The 22,429-nt window shown below is 39.6% G+C and overlaps 1 protein-coding gene and 1 pseudogene across 1 annotated transcript in view; both read right to left on the bottom strand.

Annotated features, from left to right (window-relative positions):
• Positions 1 to 22,429, bottom strand: part of Syt10 (synaptotagmin 10) — a 63,847-nt gene that overhangs the window by 12,987 nt on the left and 28,431 nt on the right. Inside the window, exon 3 of the mRNA XM_090319944.1 lies at positions 17,944 to 18,511. Within this exon, the coding sequence (XP_090176070.1) occupies positions 17,944 to 18,511 (568 nt within the window). The remainder of the gene's footprint in view (positions 1 to 17,943; positions 18,512 to 22,429) is intronic.
• LOC150066298 (small nucleolar RNA U3) lies at positions 5,186 to 5,319 on the bottom strand (annotated as a pseudogene).

Below are 22,429 nucleotides of genomic sequence, written 5' to 3'. Positions count from 1 at the left end.
AGTAGCTAGGACTACAGGTTCATCTTTAATATTTCTTAACTTCCTTCCCTCTTCCAATCCCTTCAATAGTCCCATATTACAAATGTTCTACATATGTATAGATGTTGATTTGATTCTATATATGCTTATATGTATATCTTTTTGGTAAAACAACTACACATGAGAGAAAATGTACATGTACTACATTTTAAAGGAACAAATAAATGACCCAGTGAATCTGGATAAGCATTGACAGGTATGGTTTCATTTACTAAGCAGAACTGTCCATGGCACTCACACTCAGATTTATGTGTTGCCTTTGTGCATAGATGGTGAACAAATAAAAATGAATGAGAACTATTTAGAATATCTCTTCAGGAGGTGTTTAAAGAATTCAATCAAATCATTCTTGGTGAAACAATGAGACAGATTTAATTTTGGGGGGAGGGATACGTTGTTGATACAGAACTAGGCTCTTAAAAATTCTTTATGATTGCTGGGTACTGGTGGTTCATGTCTACTCACTAGCTACTCACTAGACTCAAATCTGAGGATCCAGGTTCAAGGCCAACTTAGGCAAAAGACTCTTATCTCCAAGTAAACACCAAAAAGCAGGAGGTGCTCCCATGATAGTGTTAGCCTTGAGTGAGAAAGCTCAGGGAATGGAGTCCCAGGCCTTAGTATTCATGCATACACACACACACACACACACACACACACACACACACACACACACACACACACACATGCACACACACAAACTCTTTATGGTGATCTAAAATATTTATGGGAAAGTTTCAGCTTGGAGAAAAGAATTCAGTTCTCATAAACATGATTATCTTGAGAACAAATATAGCCATAAACTCAGAATTTCCCTAACAACCTGTTTGGAGGTGAGGGTACTCTGATTTCCAGTCTGTGCTTTAGTGGCTCATCAAAAAGCTTATAGATTTTATTGTTACATCTGACTGATTCCACTTGGGCTGAATTCCATCAATGTACAAACAAAGCCAATAATCCACGTAATTTAATTAAATAAAATACTTATGGGACTTTATTCTCCATGGCTCAAGATCTGATTTACATAATTTTACTTTGTGATTCAGGATCTAGAGGTAGCAAAAGCTAGCAATTAAGAGTGTAACCTTAGCGACACTTAAACAGGGGTGCAATCCCCAGGCTTCAAATTCCTAGCCCTAACTGTGAGATCCCAAGAAATTAAATTAGGCTTTGAATCTCTGAAATGTCATTTCCTAATTGTGACATATCTGTTGTCAGCTGATGACTGCCACAGGATTATTAAGTGGGATAATGCGAATAAAGCATAGAGCATTAACCAGGGTCTGACAAAGGATAAGGGATGTTATTTTGTTCATTGTCTTGTTTGGAATGGTGTCATATGCCTACAAGGCTACTAGACAAATGGGGAAAAAGTAAATCTAAGTAATTGCTATTTATTTGCTTATTTATTTATTTATGTCCATCCTAGGGCCTAGGTGCTATCTCTAAGCTTTTTTTTGCTCAAAGCTAGGGCTCTACCACTTGAGCCACAGTGCCACTTTTGGTTGTTCTGGTGTATATTTTGGGATAAGAGTCTCATTGACTTTCCTGGTTGGATAGCTTTGAATCATGATCCTCAGATCTCACTCTTCTCAGTAGCTACAGCTAAAGATATGGGCCACCGGCACCATTTTATCTAATGATTTTTCCTTTGTTTCTGTTTTCCTTTTCTCAAGTGTATCTGAGGCTCAATCTACAGGTGAAAGGTAATTGTTGTGTGATGGCTTTCCTGTTCTCTCACTGGAGAGCTCTTCATTCAGTTACTATCAATTTTATAGCATAGGCATGTTTTGAGGCTGGCTGTTCAAATTAGGGCTCTTTCTCTGAATGCAGAGCATGATACCATGTTTCACCAAAGCACAGGGTACTCTTAAAGCAGGGACACCCCAAAAAGAAAAGGAAGTAATAACCTCAGACATGAGAGACTTAGAAATTGTACTCCATGAAAACAGAAAGAATACACAATTAGAAAGATATTAATAAGGACTGGGAGTTTGGCCTAGTGGCAGAGTGCTTGCCTAGCATGCACAAAGACCGGGGTTTGATTCCTCAGTACCACATACATAGAAAAAACCAGAAGTAGTGCTGTGGCTCAAGTGGTAGAGCTCTAGCTGTGAGGAAAGCCCAAGGACAGTGCTCAGGCCCTGAATCCAAGCCTCAGGACTGGCAAAAAAAAGAGGCATTAACAAATTACACACACACACACACACACACACACACACACACACACACACACACTTTTTTCCCTCATGCCTGGCTAATACAAATGTATTTATCTATCCATTTATTTATGCTGGTTACGGGGCTTGAACTCAGGGCTAGGGTACTGTCCTTGAGTGTTTTCATTCAAGTCTATGGCTCTACCACTTTGAGCCACTTTCAGTTTTTGAGTGGTTAACTGCAGTTAAAAGTCTCATGCCCAGGCTGGTTTTGAACTGTGATACTCAGATCTCAGCCTCTTGAGTACCTAGGATAAAGGAGCCATAGCTTAAGTGGTAGAGCATTAGTCTTGAGCAAAAAAGGTCAGGGGCAGTGCTAAGATCTTGAGTTAAAGCCCCACAGCTGGTACTAGCACATATACATATATATACACACACACAAGCATTGGATACATACATGAAATGCACATGTTAAATTGTAACCTCTCTGTACAACCTTTTGACATTCAGAAAACAAATAAATATGATGGGAAATAAAAAAGTATACAAAAGCAATTTTTTTACACTTCTCTGAACAACTTACATGCTTATTGTCTGAAACAAAGAAAGCTGATGATGTTTGGTCTCATCTTGTAAAGATCCTAGCTCCGTGTTCAAAGACAACATAATGGAGATCATGTGTTATTGACAGATACTGAAACGAAACAGGACTTAAACTGAGCAGCCAGCCAAAACATCAACCCAAATGAGCAGAAAACAACAAAAAAATAGAGGTTCAAAGGGCTGCCTCTCACAGCTGTGTGACTGTAGTCAAGCTGGCCTCATGCCTAATGGAGTAATAAGAGTTTTACTTTGCATTTGAACTCCATATGGTGAGGGAATGAAAATGAACTGGATGTTAAAATACTACTATATGAAGGCAGGCACTGTTGGCTCACGTCTGTAATTTTAAATAAGATAAGTACCTTATCTCCAATTAACCGGCAAAAAGCCAGAAGTGAGGGTAGGGCTCTACTGGTAGAGCACCAGCATGGAGTAAGAATGTAAGGAAGGCCCATTACCTGCAAAAATAAACACTAATATACAGTTAGCATGCATAATAATCACACAGCTTAATTCTTCAGTGACTAATTGGTTTTTCTTTAAAGGAAGGAAGCATGAATCCGAATGAACAATCTCGTACACACTAGAAGGAACGGAGTGCTCCCTAAGGTAAATACAAATGTTGTTAAGTTCTTTAAATCTAGAAGTGATCCAAGAGATAATTGTGAGAAAATGAACTGAATGAAGACAAATGGGCTGTCCATGGGCTGTCCGATAGATAGACAGACAGACAGACAAACAGATAGATAGACAGACAGACAGACAGACAGACAGACAGACAGACAGACAGATGGATGTCCTAGGGCTTAAACTCAGGTCCTAGAAGCTGTACTGTAGAGCCCTAACCACAGTGAAGCCATTTTGAATTCAGACTCCACTTTAAATATATGTTCTGGAAAAACCACGGAGTGTCTTGATGTTTTTACCAAAGCTGCCTCACCAACAACTAGTCACCAGGTGACAAACACCAGAACCCTGGACGTGAGAGAGCATTGTAAATGTTTTCTATTTTTCACTCCTTTATTGTTTAAACCTGAACCTATAGTCAGTAAGATGGTAATTTGATTGGCTTAAATGTTAACCAATCATGTAGTAACTCAGCTGGAAACCCCCAAGACCTGACTTTGTATAAAAACCCTGCTAACAGGAGGGTCAGGGCTCTCAACTCAGACCCACTGTGCCAGTGTCACTTATGAGTCCAGGCTCAAGCTTGCAATAAAGACTCTTGTGCCCTTACATCAAATTTGGCTCCTTGGTGGAACCAGAATTTTGAGTATAACAGTGCCTGAGATTTTTAGCTCAAGTATAGCACTCTATCACTTAAGCCATAGTTCTACTTCTAGCTTTTTGGTAGTTAAATGGAAATACAAGTCTCCTAGACTTTCTTGCCCTAGTTTTGAACCAAAATTCTCTGAGGGGGCAGAAATAGATTTGAGCAACCAGCACACAGCTATCATGATTTTGAATGTAGAGCTTTGCCCTTTTTCAACGTCCTGGTTCAGCTGAGTCATGCCTCCAGCACAGGATTGGCTGATTATTTTGAAGATGGAGTCTCTCAGACTTTTCTGCTTAAAGTGACTTATAATTGCTTTGCTCTAGATTCCTGAGTAGTCATAAGTGCCTGCCTCTGACTACTACATAGTTTATTATATCCCAAAATACTTATAGTATGTAAAGGTGTAATTTTGATTTAATATGAGGAAGGCTTTACTTTTCTGCAAATTATTTACATGTGATCTTACTTTTTTGCTATATTTTATAATCATAAACTTCTCATGTTGGCCTTTAAATTTTTTTGATCTTAAAGAGTTTATTTTTTATTGTAATTAATAGAAGGGTTACATTATATTCGCCAGATAGAAGGTGCATTACTTCACAAACATGGATATCCCTTCTCATGTTTTTGTCCCCATTTCCTTCCCCACTGCCTCCCCTCATTTTGTTTTCTCCCCTTCCCTATCCTATTTCAAAGAAACAAATAAACATATATACAATATATCTGATAACAAGGTAAGATACTGTAACAATATGAGATAACCAAGGAACAACACAAGAGATGAGAAATAACATAGTACATTAAGAACAACAATCACACATTATATGGCTCTTGTTTCTATATCCTGGAGGTCCTTTCATTTAGCCTCATTCTATATGGCCTTATGTATTTACGTTTTGCCCTATTGTAAACCTCTGCTAGGAGAGTCCAAGGTTTATAGTAATTATGACAAATGAGGGAAGCCATTGAGCCTATGTTCCTTTGAGTCTGGCTTATTTCACTTAATATGATTTTTTTCCAAGTCTTTTCATTTCCTTACAAATGGGGGGATGTCGTTCTTTCTGAGGGCAGCATAGAAATCCACTGTATAAATACCACATCTTGTTGATCCACTCATCAACTGAGGGGCAGCTGGGTTGGTTCCGTATCTTCCCTATGGTAAATAGTGCTGCAGTACTCTACACAATCAGTGGAGTTTCTCTAGTAACATACTATAGAAATGATCCCTGAAAATACAGTCTTTAAATAAACTCTTGAGTCTTTGTGCAAATCAGTACTTGAGAACTGAAGTTCAGCATACAATGTTGCATAGAATTTCTCTGAGGTAATAAGACATTTACTCCATTTTCAAATGTACTCATTTGGCTGAGTATTTTCAATGACAATGATCTAAATCTATACCTGATTTTTTTCTTCCTAGTATTGGGGCCTGGGCGGGTTTTGAACAGCAGTCCTCAGATCTCAGTCTCCTGGGAAGCTGGGACTACAGCTGTAAGGCTCCAACACCGGAATTTTGAATTCATTCATTAAAGGAAATTTTGAATTCATGCTTGTGAGGAAAGCTGACATTGAAGCTGGACTCAACATGGCCACTGATTTCTTCATTCTGGCTCTACCAACATGGATTTGAGTAAATAAAGATCATTTTCTGCTGACTGAGTGTAGTCAATCTTACAGAGTTACAAATAGGACATATTTCTCCCATAAACCTCTCCCCTCCCTTTCCTTCATCTCCCTTCTTCTCCCTCCCTCTCCCTCCCTTACTCCCTCCTGCTCTTTCTCCCTGAACTATTTCTTCTCCTTCTTTTTCTTCTCGGCTAGTGCTCTACACTTGAACTACAGCAACACTTCTGGTTTTCTGGTAGTTTGTTGGAGATTAAGAGTCTCACAGACTTTACTGTGTGGGTTGGCTTTGAACCATGATCCTCAGCTCTCAGCCCCCCAGAGTTGATAGGATTATAGGTATGAGCCACCAGCCTTCAGCTCAATGACTCTTGCTCACACATAAAAAATCAAAGACACTCGATGTACAAATGTTTGCACAGCACATTTCACTTTAGAACTAAGTGAACCAATAGTAAAATCAAGCAGCATCTTATCTTGGTGGAAAGTGAGGCTGTTTAAAGGCTGATAACCAGAGGGTAATAATCAAGAGACGCTTTCCAGGAGAGGGATAATTACTGCCTTAGCATTTAAGGAATCAAAATGATAGGATTGCACAGAGAATCAGGGGAGTAATTTGCATACGAGTACTTTGAGAAATACTCAGAAATAAGAATGGGGTGAGAGGGAGGGAAATGGGGAAGAATGAAGGGGTGGCAAAACTGATCAAGATGCCTTGAACTTATAACCTGACATATGGAATTGTGACCTCTTTGTATAACTACTTAAGCATTAAAAAAAACAGGGACAAAAAAAGAGAATAGGCAGTACATACTGAGAAATGTGGAATATGGTTGCCCTTGTGAGATGTGGGTTAGCTAGATGCAGGGTATGACTGCTTCTATAGGTGATGGGATTCTGAAGTCTTTGGTTACAGAAGAGTAGAGGCTTGACAGACTGAAAAAGGCCCCAGCCTTCTGGGTCAGAAATGCTTAACTTCCTGGGTCCCAGAAGCTTACATATATAACCTGAGCTATTCAGGAGGCTGAGATCTGAGGACTGAGTATTGACATTAGCCTAGGGTGGAAAGTTCATGAGACTCTTCTCTCCAATTAACAGCCAAAAAATTGGAAGTGAAGATGTGGTAGAGTGCTAATGTTGAGCAAAACCGCTAAGGACAGCACTTAGTTCCTGAGTTAAAAGTCCCAGGACTGATATAAGGAGAAAAAGAAGGAAGGGAGGGAGGGAGGGAGAGAAGGAGGGAGGGTGGAAGAAAGGGAAGGAGGGAAAGAAGAAAAGAGGAAGAAAGACTCAAAATTCCAGATATTCCATACACTAATTTGTGGGGCACTAGAGCCCTGCCGAAGCTAAGGTGGGGTTCAGGAAGTATGGACTGGATGGTGTGTGCCAAGATGCTTACTGCCATCAGAACTAGGATGCCAGCCACAGACTCTTGGTGCATGTCTGCTTTATCCTGTGTGTAAGGTGAACATGGAAAAAGCCACAGGATTCTCAATGCCTGATCTTCACAGCCACCCTGTCCACCAGGATGGAAGAGTGTCATTCTTTAGCTTCCTTCATCTGCACCAAATGCTGCAATCTGCTCATCTGCCTCCCACTCTTTCATCTGCAAACTATAACTGCCCCAAGCTAACACCTACTCTTTTGCCCTGAGGATGGCCGGTGTCTCACACCTGTAATCCTATCTCCACAGTGGGCTGAGATCTGAGGATTAAGATTCAAGGTCAACCTGGGAGAAAAACCAGGAGACTCTTATCTCTAACAATAAAAAGCCAGAACTGAAGCCATGGCTCAAATGGCAGAGCACTAACTTTGCACAAAAAAGCTTATGCACAGCACTCAATCCCTGAGTTGAAGCCCCAGGACTGGCACAAAAGAAGAAAAGAAAATAATTAAAACAAAAACAAATCCTCTCTTTACCTCTCTTGACAATGACTATATGTCTAGAATGATCTTTTATCCACCATTATGGTATCTGCTAGATGAAAGTAGCACTAATTCTCAAGCACAAGGCCAAAAAAAGTTTTGATTTTTTCCAAATTTGGGGTTTAACTGTAAGCAGACTGGGAATAACAAGCATTTACTTTGCTGAGTAGGCATCAAGCAAATACAGTGTTTGATATCTAGAAAGTGACAAGGAGGCTAATGAGAATAATATTTGGAAAACATTTCTTTATTGTGAGAGCAGGCATTAGGATGGAAAGTAAGGGAGAAGAGAGAGGTCAATGGAGTGAAATGGTGTGGGAGGTGTCAGAAGTGGAAAAGACTGAATTCAGGGATATATTAAGAAATAAAAATCAAGAAGACATTGAGAAAAAAAACACTTCAAACAAACAACTGGTTGCTATGGTGACAGAGTCACCACTTAGCACCCGAAATGTAGCCTGCCTTCTCTATTTCCTCGAGGGTAAGAAAACAGATTCTTTTTTACACTGTGAACAGAGGATGTGTTACTAGATCAAAATAAGCTTCTTCACCAACTTACTCATCTTTTGTCTACTTTCTCCTAAAATTAAGCTACGGGACATCTTTGCAATGTGTATTTCTCTCTGACCTCTAACCCCTAGTCATTTGAGAAAATAAAAGAATATAATCACAAGTAATCGAGCCACTTGCTAACACTTGACCTCAGCATATGTGGTATAAGATGAGGGCATTCAAATTGGGAGGCCAGAGGCTCACACCTGTAATCCTGGCCACTCAGGAGGCTATGATCATGGTTCACAGCCAGCTTGGACAGCAAAGTCTGCAAGACTGTTATCTCCAATGAACCACTAAAAAGCCAGAAGTAGAGATGTAGCTCAAGTGGTAGAGTACTGATCATGAGCATTGAAGCTGAGGGAACACAGGCCCTGAGTTTAATCCCTAGAACCAAATAAAAATCCCCTTCTCATTTGTCATAGTGCCAGTAGAAGCTCACAGAAGAGACTGCAAAGGAACAGTTGGTGCTAACAGATTGATTTCAAGGAGAAGAAAAAATGGTCATGAGAAACAGATTTCACTGCATCTTGCAGCAAATATGCTGGATGAGGAAGGATTTAATCGGCCAGGCAGAATACTGGGAACGATATAGTTGGGGAATAATGAGAAGGTGCTAGAAACCACTGTGTACAATAGCTTTACACTGCACTTGCCTCTGATAAAGAGCTTAAAAGATTCTCTGATACCTATTGAGTGCCTAAGTCTCATAAAGTCCTCACACCTCCATAGGACAAGGAGTTCATATTTCAGTCACTAGCAGGGCATTAGGAGCTCATGCCTGTAATTCTAGCTACTTAGGAGTCTGAGATATGAGGGTCAAGGTTAGAAGCCAGAAGGTTAGAAGCCCTCAGACAGGAAAATCTGTAATTTCCAACTAACCGTTCAGCTATAAAACAGAAGTAGATGGAGAAATATATCGATCCCTAGATTCCTTGTAATAATTGTTTCTCAGCAGAATTTTTGGAAGCAAGGATAGTGATGAAAAGTAGTATCTAGTTCTTTCCACAAAGATCTAGGTTTCTGGGGCAGGGAGTGTGGCCTAGTGGTAGAGCTTGCCTAGCATGCATGAAGCCCTGGGTTTGATTCCTCTATACCACATACATGGAAAAAGCCATGGCTCAAGCTGGAGCTCTAGTCTTGAGAAAGCCTAAGGACACTGCTCATACCCTGAGTTCAAGCCAGGAATAACTGGCAAAAAAAAAATCTAGGCTTACAAAAAAGAATCTAGGTTTCTGATGTAGAGATAAATAATCTGAGTGTTGAGGAAAAGAAAAGGAATGACATCAGTTAAGAACGGCATCTATGAAGGCTGCAGGTCACACAAGAAATACTGGCTCTGTCAAAGATGGAACACAGTCACAGTGGCAACACAGCAGCTATATTTAATCAAACCCATCTCCAGGAAGACTTAACCAGATCACCTCTATTGTTCTCTACAGTCAGAATGGTTTCCATTTAAGAGGGACACGATACAATATAACACAATATTATAAGCCTGGGTTGTAGCCTACACATAACTCATGCTAGAATAATTAATTCTTCTCTTACTTGTAAGTTTTTGAAGATCAGTTACTGATATAAGCTTAAAGCTCAAGAAAGAGCTTAATGTTTGAGTAAATTATAAAATCACCAAGCCCCATTTTCTCCCATTTTTATCCTCCTGATAACCTTTCCTCCAAGTTGCAAAGTTGATTCCCAACATAGTATCAAGTGAATATCATTGTTGTATTTGTTCACACTTTGTCTCACCAAATCAGATAAAACACTATACAGAAATCAAAGCAGTGACATCAAGGAATAAACCAAAGGAGAAAAAAAAGAAATAATCACTAATAGTATAATTTATAAAACCCCCTTGATTCCATTTCAATAAGTATCATTTTATATGGTCATATGCACATAGCTACTGAGTTATTGTGGACCGCTCCTAAGAATATCCTAGACATATTCTAGTTATTACAAATGAGGGAAACCATGGAAAGCCTATATTTCTTTGGATCTGGTTTATTTAGCTTAATATGGTTTTTTCCAAATCTTTCTATTTCCTTTTGAATAGGGCAATGCTATCCTTTCTAAAAGATGCAAAGAATTCCATTGTGCATATATACCAAATTTTCTTAATCCATTATCTACTGAGGGGCACTGGGTTGATTCTATAGCTTAGTTATGGTAAATAATGCTGCAATGAACTTGGTTGTGTTGGTTTTAGTACTGGCTGGTTTGTGGCCATTTGGGTAAATGCCAAATGGAATTGCTGGGTCATAGGGGAGCTCTATATTTAGCCTTTTAAGGAACCTCCATTCTGCTTCCCTTAAGGAACCGCCACACTGCTTTCCAGAGTAGTTGAACAAGTTTATATTCCCACCAAGAGCGTAGTAGCATTCCCTTTTGGCCACATCTGCACACCATCATCTGTTATGACTTTTCTTGATGATGACCATTCTAACTGGAGTGAGGTAGAATCTCAATGTTGTTTTGATTTGCATTTCTTTTGTGGCCGAATACGTTGAACATTTCTTCATGTATCTACTGGCTAAGGAATAAATTTTATATTAAGCACATAAAATCTTCCTACATATAATTTTACAATGTGTGTGTTGATGGTTCTGGGGCTTGAACTCAGGGCCTGGATGCTGTCTCTGAGCTTTTTCACTCATGGCTAGCTCTCTTCTACTAGAGCCACATCTCCATACTGGCATTTTAGTGGCTAATTAGGGTTAAGAGTTGCATGGACTTTATTGCCTGGGCTGTTTGTTCCTCAAATCTCAGCCTCTTGAGTAGCTGGGATTATAACTGTAAGCCACTGGCTCCCAGTTTGTAAATTTTAAACAATTATTTTGTATATTTGAAATTTATAGCATGAATTATGAAAAATGAATAATGAAATAGTAATTATAAAGGAATAAGCACATAATCCAGGTGAAGTATTTGGCTGAAATCAGAGCAAAAGTTGGTCAAAGAACAGTGGTAAGAGCCCAGAGTTGCTGGCATCACACACACAAAATGCTACATTCTGCCAGATGGTCCATTCATTTTATCTTCCCAATTCAAGTGAGAACAAACTTGTCTACCCGATTGTTTAGCTCTTATCCAGTAGAGCCTGGACTAAACATTTACCAGAAGTGCTCAGATGATAGCCTTATTAACCATTCAGGTCTTATAACTATCATTGTAATACAAATGCTGATGCAAAGAGGAAATAGCTCAATGTAGATACTGGGACAGAAGCAACTTGGGATATAAGAATGGAACATGAATTTGATAAGAACTCTGGATTGATCAGTGTGGATTAGAGATATCCTAGGCCTCTCCTTGCAGAGAGAGAGAGACACTGAAGCCTTACCTTTTTAATTTTTAATGCTATTGTTAATGTGATGTACAATTGTGTAAGTCAGGTGAAGAATACATTTCTTTTCGAACAATGTTCCCACTTCTCTTACTCTCTCCCAGTTTTTCCTCCTATTCCTGTAGTTGTATAGTTCATTTTCCATGTCTGATGAGCACCACTGCTGCAGTTGTTCATGGTTTTCCCTCCATGTGTATGCCCCTAATCCTTACCTCCCCAAAGACAGATAAACAAGACCAAAAGGAAAGAAAAGAAAAATAGCAACATAGAAAAAAACCTTGTTACCATTTCTTGGAGCTCCTTTCCACAAGTATTATTTTGTTATTTATTCACAAGGGCATAGAAATACATGCAATACATTGTATATGGCTGTCCTTACAATGATTTTTATAAAACTATTTAAAAAATTCTTTACCAATACTGAAGTGTCTCTATGAAATTTCTAGTTAAAAAAATCCCTCTTAAGTACTGCTATACAGCCAGGCCCCAGGGGTTCATGCCAGGAATACTAGCTAGTCAAGAAACTGACATATGAGGATCACAGTTTGAGGCTAGCCCAAACAGGAAAGTGTGCTAGACTCTTTTCTCCAATTAACCAGCAAAAAGCAAGAAGTGGAGTTGTGATTCAGGTGGTAGAGTGCTAGCTTTTAGCAAAAAAGCTCAGGGACAGTGCCTGGGTCTTGAGTTGAAGCCCCACTACCACTACATAGACACAGGCACACAAAAGAAAGTTCTCATAATCTTTACACAATCTATCATAGTCTGACAATAACAACAGTCTGAAAATGGTAGTACTTTAAGTTCAATTTAAATGAAATAGAAGTTTATATCTACAATATCTGTCAGGTGCTAGTGGCTCACACTTGTAATCCTAGCTACTCAGGAGGCTGAGATCTACGGATCATGGTTTCAAACCAGCATGGGCAGAAAAGAAGTCCCTATATGGTAGTCAAACTCAGAATTTTAATTGAGATGATGGATATATATATATATATATACACACATGCATATTTCCCCTCAGGGTTGTGCATTTTCAATGGCTTCTTAAATATGCACAGAAAACTACATTTAACTATTCAAAGAAAAAGTTATCAAAAGAGTTATACACAATGGAATACAACAGAAATGTGGTTCCAAAGTTGAAATAAAGCACCAATTTGCTAATTATCTTTTCTCTAGGTTTATTCATCCAGTGTCTATTACTTTGCCCGCAGGCATCTACTTGTCATGTGTTTAAACACAGACTTTCTCCAGGTCAGCACTTTGCCACTAGAGCCATAATTCTACTTCTAGCTTTTTTCTGTGGGGGTAGTTTATTAGAGATAAGAATCTAATAAAATTTCCTGCGTAGGCTGTCTTTGATCACTGCATGTGTGAACAACCAGCACCTGGCTAACAGACATGTATATGCCTGTGTGTGTTTATGCATGTGTGTGTAGATCACTTATTTACTTGTTTCTTATTAGAATGATGTCTGACTAGAATTTATATTTTACATGTATTCCTTTATAGTTGCAACTAAATATCTGTACATATTTCCATGGAGAGCTCAGTGGATATATGTATAATAAAATCAAAATTATTTGTCTAATACTGTGAAAATATCAAATTTCATGGGAACTGTCACTTTTTTTGAAGATAAGAATTAGCTAAGTTTTGGATGTATAGGGAAAAATTGTGGCAGAGACTCTATGATGGAAATTTGTTGGAACCAAATACTTAAAGCAATTATAACTATATAAAGCAGTAATTATGATTATCATAAATTTCTATTTTTAACAATTATAATTGGCATAGAGAAAAAGAGAGCCATGATATTAACATCAATATGACAATAAAATATAATTTTTTTGTGTGATGTGAGGCTTGAACTAGGCCTGAGTGCTGTCCTTGAGTTCTTCAGTTCAAGGCTACCACCCTACCCTTGAGCCATGCCCCACTTTCCATTTTCTAGAGGTTAATTGAAGATAAGAGTCTCAGGTTCTTTTGTGCCAGGCTGGCTTTGAACCTTAATCCTCAGATTTCGGCCTCCTGAATAGCTAGGATTACAGGCGTGAACCACCGCCCCCGGCAAAATATAATTTAATAAAATTAAAAATAACATTGAAAGTAAAGGTATACCAGATATTGCTCTTCATACAGGTAAAAATTTGTTCAACTAAATTGAGTCCCTCCTTCAAAACAACATTTTTCTTCCTATGCACAATCTAGACTATTAAAAAAAGAGCCTGGAGCCAGTGGCTCATGTCTGTAATCCTAACTGGGATTTGAGGAGTGTGGTTTGAAGCCAGCTTGGACAGAAACATCCTTGAGACTCTCACCTTAAATAAACTACCAAAAGCCTGAATGGAACTGTGGCTCAAGTGATAAAGCACTAGCTACAAAGCCCAGACTCTGAGTTCAAGCTTCAGGACTGGCATGCACATGCATGTGCACACATACACGTGTATACCACAACATAACTTGAATGTAAAACAAGGATAGAATGAGTGTGAAAACAGAGGTGGGGGAAGGTAGGAGGAGAGGATATAGGGGAAAGAATATGATATTGCACTTCATATTCATGCTGAAAAACAGAATAAGGAAACCCTTTAGAAACTATTTTTAAAAGGGGTTGGTGGGGCAAGAAAGAGTATTAGAGGAGGTAAATTTAATCCAAGTATGACATATGGAAAGATCTTAATGATTCCCCTATGTACAATTACAATATATACTAATAACAATTCAGAGCCAGGTACAAGTGACTAATTCCTGTAATCCTGTACTCAGGAGGCTAGGATCGTGGGTCACAGTTCCAAGCCAGCCTAGGCAGATAAATCCAGAGAGAGACTCTAGTTAACCAGCAAGAGACTGAACGGCTGGTGCCAATGGCTCACTCCTATAATCCTAGGTACTAGGGAGACTGAGATCTGAGGATCACAATTTGAAGCCACCCCAGGCAAGAAATGACATGAGACTCTTATCTCCAGTTAACCACCAAAAAGTTGTAAACTGAACTGTGGCTCAAAATGGCAGAACACTAGCCTTAAACAAAAAGCTCACAGGCGGTGCCCAGGCTCTAAATTCAAGTTTGAAAGAGAGAGTGGAGGGAGAGTGAGCGATGAAGAGGGAAGAGGGAGGAGGGAGGAGGGAGGAGGGAGGAGGGAGGAGGAAGGAGGAAGGAGGAAGGAGAGAGGATTGATTGAGGTTTCTTTCATGACCTCCACTACAAAACGTGGTTTGTGCTGTTTTAAGACCTTCAGTTTGTGGAGATTTTTACAGCACAATAGGAACTTAACATGCTAGACATATAGGAGTATTGACAATAAGAATGAAGACTTAATATTTAAATGCAAAAGTATGCATTATTAACAGTCAAAACTGGAAGTTTTCAAAACTGGTTTTCCTAGGGACCAGTTTAGAATACAAAAATTTGTGATGACAAAACCAGAACTAGAGGTATGGCTCAAATAGCAGAACATCAGGCTTTATCTCTCTCTCTCTCTCTCTCTCGACCTAAGCATCAAGGTTTCATATACTCCAGGCAGACAAAATTGAAATTCTCATCTCCAATTAACCAGCAAAAAGCCAAGAGTGGAGGTGTGGCTCAAATGGTAGAGTACCAGCCTTTGAGCAAAAAGCTAAGCAAAGGAGTAAGTTTCTGAGTTCAAGTTCCTGGAGGTACAAAAAAATCTAAAACAATCCAACAAACCAAACAAAGTCACCAAAATCCCCACTATTAGAATTATAATCATTTTTAGACTCATTTGTAGATTACTTACCTTTGAACTTGAAGGTACCAATAAAATGTTTCAAAACAATGTTTATATAGAAATGAATTTTTGGCATGAATACTTACACCATGCCAGCACATGATGGACACTTGGTGAATGCTTGTTAACAAATAAAGGAAGAAATAATATATGAATAAACAGTCCAAGGAAGTAACCTCACAACTAATTTCAGTATAAATTTAGACAGTGTTGTATTTGTGTGTATAAGTGCTGGTCGTAGGCTTTAACTCAGTCCTGGGTGCTGTCCTTGAGCCTTTGTATTCAAGGCTGGCACTCTACCACTTAAGCAATAGTTCCACTTCAGCATTTTGCTGGTTAAGTAGAGATAGGCATTTCACAGACTTTCTTGTTTGGCTTGGGTTAAAACCAAGATCCTCTGAGTACATGTATTTTGTTTTTGGCCAGTCCTGGGGCTTGAACTCAGCACCTGATCACTGCCACTGAGTTTCTTTCACTCAAAGCTAGCATTCTACCAAGTGAGCCACAATATAACTTCTGGCCTTTTCTCTTATGTGGTACTGAGGAATCGAACCCAGGGCTTCATGCATGCTAGGGGAGCAATCTACCACTGAGCTACATTCCTAGACAGAGCTCATGTATTTTTAAAAATAATTAAAATCACTATTTCTCATAGTTTCCTTATAGAAATATAGCAATAAAAGCAACAAAAATCAGTATAAAGCAAAAGAACTCCAATGTTCCTTTGAAACATGATCCTGATTCAAATTTCCTGTTTTGTTCCCTAAACATCAAGGTAGAGACATGAAATACAAAATCAACCTTAGCTCACACTGCCCCTCACACGTGGCCTGTAATTTTAGCTATTCAAAGAGCTGAGATCTGAGGATGGAAGTCCAAAGCTAGCCTCGACAAATAACTCTAACTACCAAAATGCTGGAACTAGAGGTATGGGTCATGGTATAGAGAGCTAGCCTTGAGTCAAGTTCAACCCCTGTCCCCAGCACTGATAAGTATGCATGCACACTCCCAAACAATAGAAATTGTGTGTAGATGCAATGTAGTACTATATTGGCAGTATAAATTTTTGTTTTATTTACATAATTCATAAGAATCAGCTCAAATGCTGACTAAACTGGTAAATATTGTTAAGAATAATTTTTAATGAGCTATTTTGAATCTTAAAATTTGCTTTATCTTTAAAAATAATTCTTTGTCTTTTCAACTTCAATATTTTGAGATTGTAACAAGGTGTGTGTGTGTGTGTGTGTGTGTGTGTGTGTGTGTGTGTGTGTGTGTGTGTGTGTGTGTGTGTGTGTGTGTGTATGTCTGCTAGGACTGGATCTTTAACTCAGGATTTCTCCCTATCACTTGTTTTCACTCAACGTTGGAACTCTACAACTTGAGCCACACTCTACTTCCAGCTTTTGCTGGTTTATTGGTGAAAACAGCCTTTCAGATTTATATGCCTATGCTGTCTTCATATTGCTACCTTCAGATCTCAACTTCCTGAGTAGTTAGAATTACAGGTGTAAGCCACCAGAGCCTGGCTGAGCCTATAAATTTTGACAAGACTTTTTTTTTTTAAGATGAAAAAAATATTTTGACATCAAATAGTATGAAGTTAAATGATCCTGTTTTAAAATAAATCAAAACACTTTAGAAATCTAACCTGAAATCAATTTTCTAATTCCACTTCTATAATTCTGTGCTAGACAGTCTTAAACAAAAGAAAATTTTGAAAAAATAAAACACACTTTTGATGACTATAATAGCTTACATGTCTAGCAATGAGAAAATGATTAAGTAAATTGGCCATAAATTTAACTATCATGCATCAAAACAAAAACAGCAAGAAAGGAAGTATAAGAAATTTAAACTTACAATGATCTTAATTATTTTAATGCATGCATAACAAAAATATGCCTATATCAAAAACATGCCCAAATGTTTATACAATCAGTAGTACTGTCAGATATTTAAATTTGACCCTGTATGCTTTTCACTATTTTCCTAATTTTTCACTCCTCTCAATGATACGGTGTTACAACTGGAAAGCACATTTCCTAATGAAATGTGCTGGTTCTAATGTGAACCGGCACTGATTGATGAATGGCTCAGCCTTTGATTTGCTGTAATTACACACACCTCACAAACACCTTCAGAAGTAAGTGGCTGCTTTAGATCAAACCAAATGGTATCAAAGCACATTTTAGGTTTGATCTGTGGAACTGAATTACCTTAAATCATGAAAGCCAGTATTAACCAAAGGGAAATCGGGTTGCTGAGAAGAATTTACATCTAGATAGTTTATAAAAGCAAACCTTGTCATTTGTAAGAGCTGGTTTGCCCGGGCAGGCAAGTTCAGGAGACTTTTATCTCCAAGGCACCAGCAAAAAACAAAACAAAACAAGCTAGAAGTTGCATCTGTGGCTCAGGTGGATCCAAAAAAAAAAAAAAAATCAACAACAATAAAAACTCAGGGACAGGTGCCCAGGCCCTGAGTTCAAGACCAGCATGCACACATTAAAAACGCAAATGGCTTACCTTTGGAGGTTCTTAGGATCTAAATTCTGGAGCACTGGGAACTGTGTTCTGCTAGTCTGGGGGGACACGGGCCGCAGGTGTCACCCCAGGCCAGGAGCCAGGCGCCAGGCGCCGGGCCCCGTGAGGCTGCTCGCTTACCGTGGTGGCGCAGTGAATATCTTTCCACACCGCGGCTTCCCTGGACAGGTCGGAAACTTCGAAGAGGTTGTCGAGGATCACTTCCCCGATCATGTCGTGTCTGGAGAACCTGTCGAAGTCGTAGACGCTGAGGTGCAGCTTGCGGGTGCTGAGCTGCTCGTAGGCCACGGGGAACTGGAAGGCCTCGTCGAAGTGCGGGTTGAGCGTCTTCCGGTGCACGCGGGTCTGGAACTTCCGCTTCCGGTCAGGGAGCAGGTACACCTTCACGTATGGGTCCGACGTCCCCGTGAAGTCCTTGGCTGGGAGATCCAGCGCCTCGATCATCTTCACCACCAGCAGCTCGTTCTCGTAGTCGTACTGCAGTGAGAAGTGCAGCTTCCCGCAGGTCTTGACGTCCTCTTGGCGGTTGCCCTCCGAGTCCACCGACTTCTGCTTGTAGAGCTCGGGTTTGATCCGGCCGATGCTGGTGGTCGTCTCCCCTCGCTGCAGCGGGGGCTCGGCCCCGGGGCTGAAGTCCACGCTCGACACCTGCATCTGCCGGGGAAGCTGTCTCCGGAACGAATTGTGCCTGCACGCACACGCACACGCACGGACACATGTGGGAGGAGAACGCGAGAGAACGCAGGCTGTCACTGCCCTGGTGGCCTGAGCAACCCTCCCAGCCCCTGGATGTCAGCAGCTCCCCAGGCAGACACACACACACACCCTAGAAAATTCTAGAAGTAACTGAAATGCAGAGATGTACTTTAAAAAAAAATTAAAACAAAATGTTTGGTGCCAGCCCTGGGACTTGAACTCAGGCCTAGGTGCTGTCCTTAAGTTTCTTTAGCTCAAGGCTGGCACTCTACTACTTGGGCTGCCCCCTCCCCCCTTCCAGCTCTTGGGGGTAGTTACTTGGCGATAACCAGTCTTTCCTGCCTGGGCTGCCCTCAAACGAGGACTCTCGGATCTCAGCCTCCTGAGAAGCAAGGATGACAGGTGTGAACCACCAGTGCCTAGCAGAAATGTCGTGGGGCTTGAACTTAGGGTCTGGGTGCTATCAAGTTTTGTTTTGTTTTGTTTTTCCTCAAGGCTTAGTGCAGTCACCTGCACATTTTTATAAGGTTTTGGAATTTCAGAATCTTAATCATAGATACATAATTAAAGATAGTTCTTAAGAACCATGACTACCAACAGCACTTAATATTGCATAAAAATGATCGATGTTACTATGTATCTGTGCATACCCAGATGTAGACTTTACAGAAAGTCATTCAGGTGGTGTTTATATCTGGATATTTGAATTTCATGTGGTGGAGATACAGTTGTTTGTACTGACACTTGAGCTCCGGGCCTCACACTCTGGTCTTGCCTTTTTTGCTAAAGGCTGGTACTTGACCACTTAAGCCACAGCTCCACTTTCAGATTTTCGGTGATTAACTAGAGGTAATACTCTCACAGACTTTCTGGCCTGAGCTGGCTTCTTTCATCCTCAGATCTTCTGAGTAGCTGAGATTACAGGTGTGAGCCACCAATACCAAGCTGGGATACACTTTTGCATAAAAAACTAAGTCCACATATTTTATGTGTTAATCATTCCTACAGTTAATTATTCAGTTAAGATAACTAAATGAGTTATATAGCTTTGACAGCCCACATGAGTATATTTTCCTTTTATATCATGGAGTAGGCGTCAACCTCTCTGAGGACAAAACAAAATATAGACGTTTAGAACACGGTACCAAAATAACCCAGCTTTTAAAATTCCAACTAAATTCCTCCTTGGTCATTATTGCCATTCGTATCTCATCAACATTTTCGTAATCTTAAATATTTAAACTTAACATGTTAATTCTTCCTTTACACTTCCTCCTTGCCTTATTTCTAGCATCCACACTGCCAGACAACACGTCTCCCGCAGGCGGAGTCGCAAATCTTTTGTTCTTAGCGCTGGTAAGTCTGCCCATCAGATGAATCATCTGTGGTGGGTTTGTAATTATTGTCTTGAATCTGATGGCTCCCAGAAACATCCCAGCTACACAAGCTTCTAGTGCCTGATCCCTGCAATGCCAATACAGATTCCTCCACACATGTCCTGATTCTACCCCAAACTCAGGCAAACTTGTTATTTCCTGCTCAAACCAGTTCTCCCTCCTATAGTCTCTGAAAGGAGTACCAACATTGTGTGTGTGTGTGTGTGTGTGTGTGTGTGTGTGTGTGTGTGTGTGTGTTGGTATAAGGCTTGAATTCAAGACTTAAAAGTGAATCCGTAGTTTTTCCTGCTCAAGGCAGGCACTCTACCATTTGAACCACATCTCCACTTGTGGCTCTTTGCTGGTTCACTGGAGGTAAGGGTCTGATGGTTGGCCACTTTTCTGTCCTGGTTGGTTTTGAACCTTGGTCCTCACACCTCAGATTTCTAAGTAGCTAGGACTACAGGGGTGAGCCACTAGCACTTGGCATACTTTTCTAATAAAAGCTAACATAATGAGTACTCCAAGCATAAGATGTATACTTTCTTTATTATCTGGATCTTCTTTTTTTAATTTTTTTGACCTGTCCTAGTGCTTGAACTCAGAGCCTGGGCACTGCCCTTGTATTTTCTTAAGGCCAGGGTTCCACCACTTGAGCCACAGCACCATTTCCAGCTTCTTCTGTTTGTGGTACCGAGGAATCGAACCTGGGTCTTTGAGCATGCTAGGTAAGCACTCTACCACTAGGCCCAATTCCTGGCCTATTGTCTAGATCTTTATGTGATATTAAGAAGGACTTACTATGTTTTCTGGGTTTTTTTCCCCCACAAAGACACTGAGGCACAGAGAGGTAACATATAGAGGCAAAAGCTAAATTTCAAGTTGAGAAGAAGCATACTTGCATGCCATACTATGAGGTCATATTAAATGCTCTCCTATTTAAGTTATTTCAAAAACTTGTGATTGTCAAGTAGCCATATGAAATAATGAAAAATATGCTTTATATAACTCTTCCCTTGTTAACATTACATATAACATGGACTTTTCTGCCTAGGCTGGCTTTGAGCCTTGATTTTCAGATCTCAGCCTCCTGAGTGGCTAGGAAGACAGATGTGTACCACCAACATTTAGTTTGTATATCTATCACTATCTCTCAATCTCTCTATCTCTAGTCTTTATCAAATAGATCATAAAGTAATCTGCTTCTTAAATCTATTCCACTTTAACTCACTAAAGGCATCATGAAATGAATTTTGATTTTGAACTTAATCAGATATAAAAATCTGTAACCTAAGTTCAATTCAAGCCTAAAATAAATTCAGAGGGAATTTAAGAAAATAAGAAAAATGAAAAATGAAAAATATGGCTCATACCTGTAATCTTAACTACTCAGGGAGCTAAATCTGAGGATTGTGGTTCAAAGCCAGCCTGGGCAGGAAAGTCTGTGAGACTCAATTTTCATGAGCTACCAGAAAACTGGAAGTGGCACTGTGGCTCTAAGAAGTAGTATGCTAGCCTTGAGCAAAAGTAGCTCAAGGACAGAGTCCAGGTTCTGAGCTCAAGCCCCAAGGCCAACAAGAAAAGAAAAGAAAATAACTAATACAAGTCATATATATTATTATGAAGCATTAAAGTGATCTAGTATAAGCCAGTTTGTATCATCAGTGTTTCTATGGTATTATTTGGGATAATTGGTTGAATAAATAAGTCTAATCTTACTGTGAAAATCATTTTCATTTATGCAACTTGAGTTTTGTGAACAAAGCCCCTAAAGAGATTAATTCCTCATTGTATAGGCACATTCTATAATTTCACAGTTATGCTCTCCAATATAATAAAACTTTAATCTTCTTTACTTCCCTGAAAAGACATTTCTTCTTTAAACCTCTGAATATGATTTGTACAGCTGTAAACCTCTTGTACTAGAAACCAAAGCTAGAAAGGCTCTTCTAATGGATGAAACAACATAGTAACTTTTTGTTCTTGCAAGCCAGTGTCCTAATTATAGGGTAAATAATGCGTATTCAAAGTCACAATTGAGCTAGTCAGTTATAAAAGCTTTAATTATTACAGTGTTAAACTATTACCATGACAACACACGATCTGCTTTTTCATCTTGCCTCTCCATGTGTCTCTCGGTGTCTCTGTCTTTGTGTTGTTTTTTGTTTCTGTCTGTCTCTCTTTATGTGTCTCTGTGTTATGTGTGTCTGTCTCTGAGTCTCTCTGTGTGGTTCTCTATGTCACTGTGGTTTGTGTCTCCCTATTTTTCTGTCTCTCTGAGTCTCTCTGTTTCTGTGTCACGCTCTTCCTTTTTCCCAGTCTTTCTGCTTCCATCCTCCTTTTGGCATTGTCTCTGTGTAGTGGTTATATTGGCTCATACAAGTATCCAACCAATCCAAGTGCAAGCTGCTAATATGTTCTTATCCTTCAAACTAAAGATGTCAGCTGCCATTCAGGTCCTCTGGAGGCAGGAGGAGGTATTGAATCACACTCAACTACCTTATATAGGAAAGAGCATAATTTGTATGACCTTT

Source organism: Megascapheus bottae, chromosome 2, assembly GCF_031878675.1.
Source record: "Megascapheus bottae isolate mThoBot1 chromosome 2, mThoBot2.hap1, whole genome shotgun sequence".
NCBI lineage: Eukaryota > Metazoa > Chordata > Mammalia > Rodentia > Geomyidae > Megascapheus > Megascapheus bottae.
The sequence above is the reverse complement of the archived record's forward strand: the minus strand, read 5'-3'. Positions and strand labels throughout refer to the sequence as shown.